Source organism: Haliaeetus leucocephalus, unplaced genomic scaffold (assembly GCF_000737465.1).
Source record: "Haliaeetus leucocephalus isolate CR32 unplaced genomic scaffold, Haliaeetus_leucocephalus-4.0 Scaffold176, whole genome shotgun sequence".
NCBI lineage: Eukaryota > Metazoa > Chordata > Aves > Accipitriformes > Accipitridae > Haliaeetus > Haliaeetus leucocephalus.
This window is the reverse complement of record NW_010972612.1, coordinates 644,788-647,648: the sequence shown is the minus strand read 5'-3', so window position 1 is coordinate 647,648 and position 2,861 is coordinate 644,788. Positions and strand designations below refer to the sequence as shown.

Below are 2,861 nucleotides of genomic sequence, written 5' to 3'. Positions count from 1 at the left end.
CCTCACACCCTGCCTGCCTGCAGCCGGGAGCAGAGCCTGACAATATGGGTGTAAATAAACAGGCCTGCCCACTTGTGAGGGGTGGGCAGGGGGCTCTTCCAGGGAGAAATGACTCAGCTGTCTGTGCCTGCTGAGGGCAGGCAGGGCTGGTTGATAGGGACAGTGTGATGCTGCTGATACGGATGGCATTGTGCTGTTCAGGACAGATACCCTGAGGTGATGCTGGCTGGCACAGACAGGGTGATGCTGGCTGGTACATGCAGAATGATGCAGGCTGGGATTGATACCTCAGGGCAATGCTGGCTGCTATGGACAGGGTAATGTTGGCTGGGTAGGACAGGGCGATGCTGGCTGATATGTGCAGAACAATGTACGCTGGGATGGACACCTTGGGGTGATGCTGGCTGTGATGGACAGGGTGATGCTGGCTGGCATAGACAGGCTGGTGATGGCTGTGCTATGGTGGGGAGACCCCAGTCTGTGGCTGGGGTTGACCCATGAGGAGTTGGGTGCACATCCCTGACTCAGCATCCCCCTCACTTCTCACCTCAGACCCACTGGTGATCTCTGAGTGGGAGGAAGGGATTTCAGGGCCATTGCCTCTGGGTCCAGTGACCCCAAATGGCCTGGAAGGGCAGAGACCTGCATGGACCAGCCCTGCAGAGAGTGCAGGGATGGGTAGTAACATGGGACCCCCAGCCAGCCTCACTCACAGTACAGTCTGAGCTCCCACATAGCTGCACTCCCTGGCTGTGTGAGCCTGTCCAGATCTAACTGCTGTCTCCTGCCATGTAAATACAGGCCAGAATTTCTCCTGGGTCCCTTCCTGCTCCAGCAGGTCCTGTCCAGACCGGTGCAGGTCTCTGGACCACCCTGGGGCTGGGAGCCAGCCAGGGCTTCTGGCACAGGACTGCAATGACAAAGAGCCCTTAATCCTGCCAACACACACAGCCCTGAGCTCCTGGTCAGTGTTTGCCCTTTGCATCCCCCCTCCAGGCATGGGGACTTCTTGGCAGCCAGGAACCAGCTGTGACAGTGGCACAGACCCTGCCAGCTGTCCCGGCTGGGATCCTGGTGGTACGGTCCCTGTGATGTCCCCAGCAGGATGGGGCGAGACAAGAGGAAGATGCGGGGTCCATGGTCCTGCAGGGATGCTCTGGGCTGTGGATGCTGCTGGCCACCCCATTGCAGGGGATAACACCCTCTCCCTCCCCACTCTGCCTCCTCCAGATGCACAGTCCCATCCCAGGCCTGGGCAGGGTGATGGTGTTCCTCGCGGCAGCTCTGGCATCAGCCTCCCTTGCTGTCCCTGAGGACAGAGAAGAAGGTGAGCCCCGCCTCAACCCCCCCCCCTCCCCCCCCCCCCCCCCCCCCCCCCCTTCTCAGCCCCCCATGTCCGAGGTATGGAGACCCTGAGGGCACCCCATTCCCCCCAGGCAGGCACAGACCTACCAGAGTCAGGGTGTAAGTGAAATGCAGCCCCATGGCAAGGGGTGTCCTCTGGCCAGCACCCCCCTGCAGCTGTCCATTGCCCAGCCCCGACTGGGACCAGTTCTTCCCCGTCCCCCCTGGTGGTACCTGCATGAAGCAAGACCCCAGAGCCAGCACCCAGCTCCCCAGGGGGGTACAGCCCCAGGCTGCCCACCTTGACCCCCAGCCCTGGCATGGGGTGGCACGGCGTGCTAACACCCATCTGGGGATGTGTGTGTCCCTCCAGGTGTGCAGTACGGACAGGTGGGGACAGATGTGACCCTGTCGTGCGCCGGTGCCCATGCCGGGTAGGTCTTTTCCATGCACACCAGGGGATTTATCCGATGGGATGGTTTACAGGGTGGGCCTGGGGTGATCCCACCATCCCTGTCCTCTAACGTCACCTGCCTGGTCTCTCCTTCCCAGTTCGCCAGTGCAATGGAGACGGGCAGGTGCCGCGGCGCTGCCGGAGGGCTCAGCCATCTGGCAGGGAGCCCTGGTGCTGCCGCATGCCAGCTTGGCCACCGCAGGAACCTACAGCTGCCACAGCGAGGACGGTGGCCTCCTGCATGCCGTGTCCCTGCAGCTGGGGTGTGAGTAGCATGTCTGCGGGCTGGGGTACGGGGGGGTATGCGGCCCCACTGGCATGGGCCAGCAGTGCACTCATCCCTGGCAGGGGCTTGCCAAGAAGGGACTTTACAGTGACGCAGGGGTCCCTGTGTGCTGGCTGGGCTGCAGGACAGGGGACCCCTGGCTGACTGTCACTTCCCCCTGGATCCCAGACCTGCCGGGAGTTCCCTTTGTGTCCTGCAGAGCGTCTGACTACGAGAATTTCTCCTGCTCATGGACCTCCAGTGTGGAGACCTTCCTCCCTACCAGATACATCACCACCTACAGGTGATGAACCCTACAGGGCACAGGCTGGGGGGTTTATGGCGTAAGCCCTGGGTCCCGGCCAAGGATAACCGCCAAATCCTGCTGGCCATCTGACCCACACCCTGGGTTCACCTCCTGCCCCAAGGACCATGCTGCACCCTGGAGCAGGTCATGTTTTGGGGTGAGCAGACACCAAGCATTTGCTTGCTCCAAGGGGGGCCACCCAGCAGTGTTGAGGGGCTGGCACAGGCAGGGTCCCTCCCTGCCGATGGCTCTGCCAGCTCCAGAGGACCTATAAGAGAGAAGCAGGTCATCTGCAAGCCGCTGAGTGCTTCGGCATGCTTTGGGATGAAAGGAGCCCTGACAGCATCACTGCTTCTAATTATCCCAGCAGGCCAAATTAGCGGGCTGCTTTGAAGTCAGCTGGAGCTCATAAAGCACAGCCATGCTGAAAGCTGCAGGAGGAGGTGGAGGCAGGGGGAGGTTGGGTTGGGGGCTTGGTGGGGAGGGGAGGG

At 61.7% G+C, this 2,861-nt stretch overlaps 1 protein-coding gene across 1 annotated transcript in view; it reads left to right on the top strand.

The window, feature by feature from the left end:
- Window positions 1-1,230: 1,230 nt before the first annotated feature.
- IL11RA (interleukin 11 receptor, alpha) overlaps window positions 1,231-2,861 on the top strand; it is a 4,959-nt gene continuing 3,328 nt past the window's right edge. Inside the window, exons 1-4 of the mRNA XM_010564235.1 lie at window positions 1,231-1,327; window positions 1,718-1,778; window positions 1,897-2,063; window positions 2,253-2,367. Coding sequence (XP_010562537.1) covers window positions 1,231-1,327; window positions 1,718-1,778; window positions 1,897-2,063; window positions 2,253-2,367 — 440 coding nt within the window. The remainder of the gene's footprint in view (window positions 1,328-1,717; window positions 1,779-1,896; window positions 2,064-2,252; window positions 2,368-2,861) is intronic.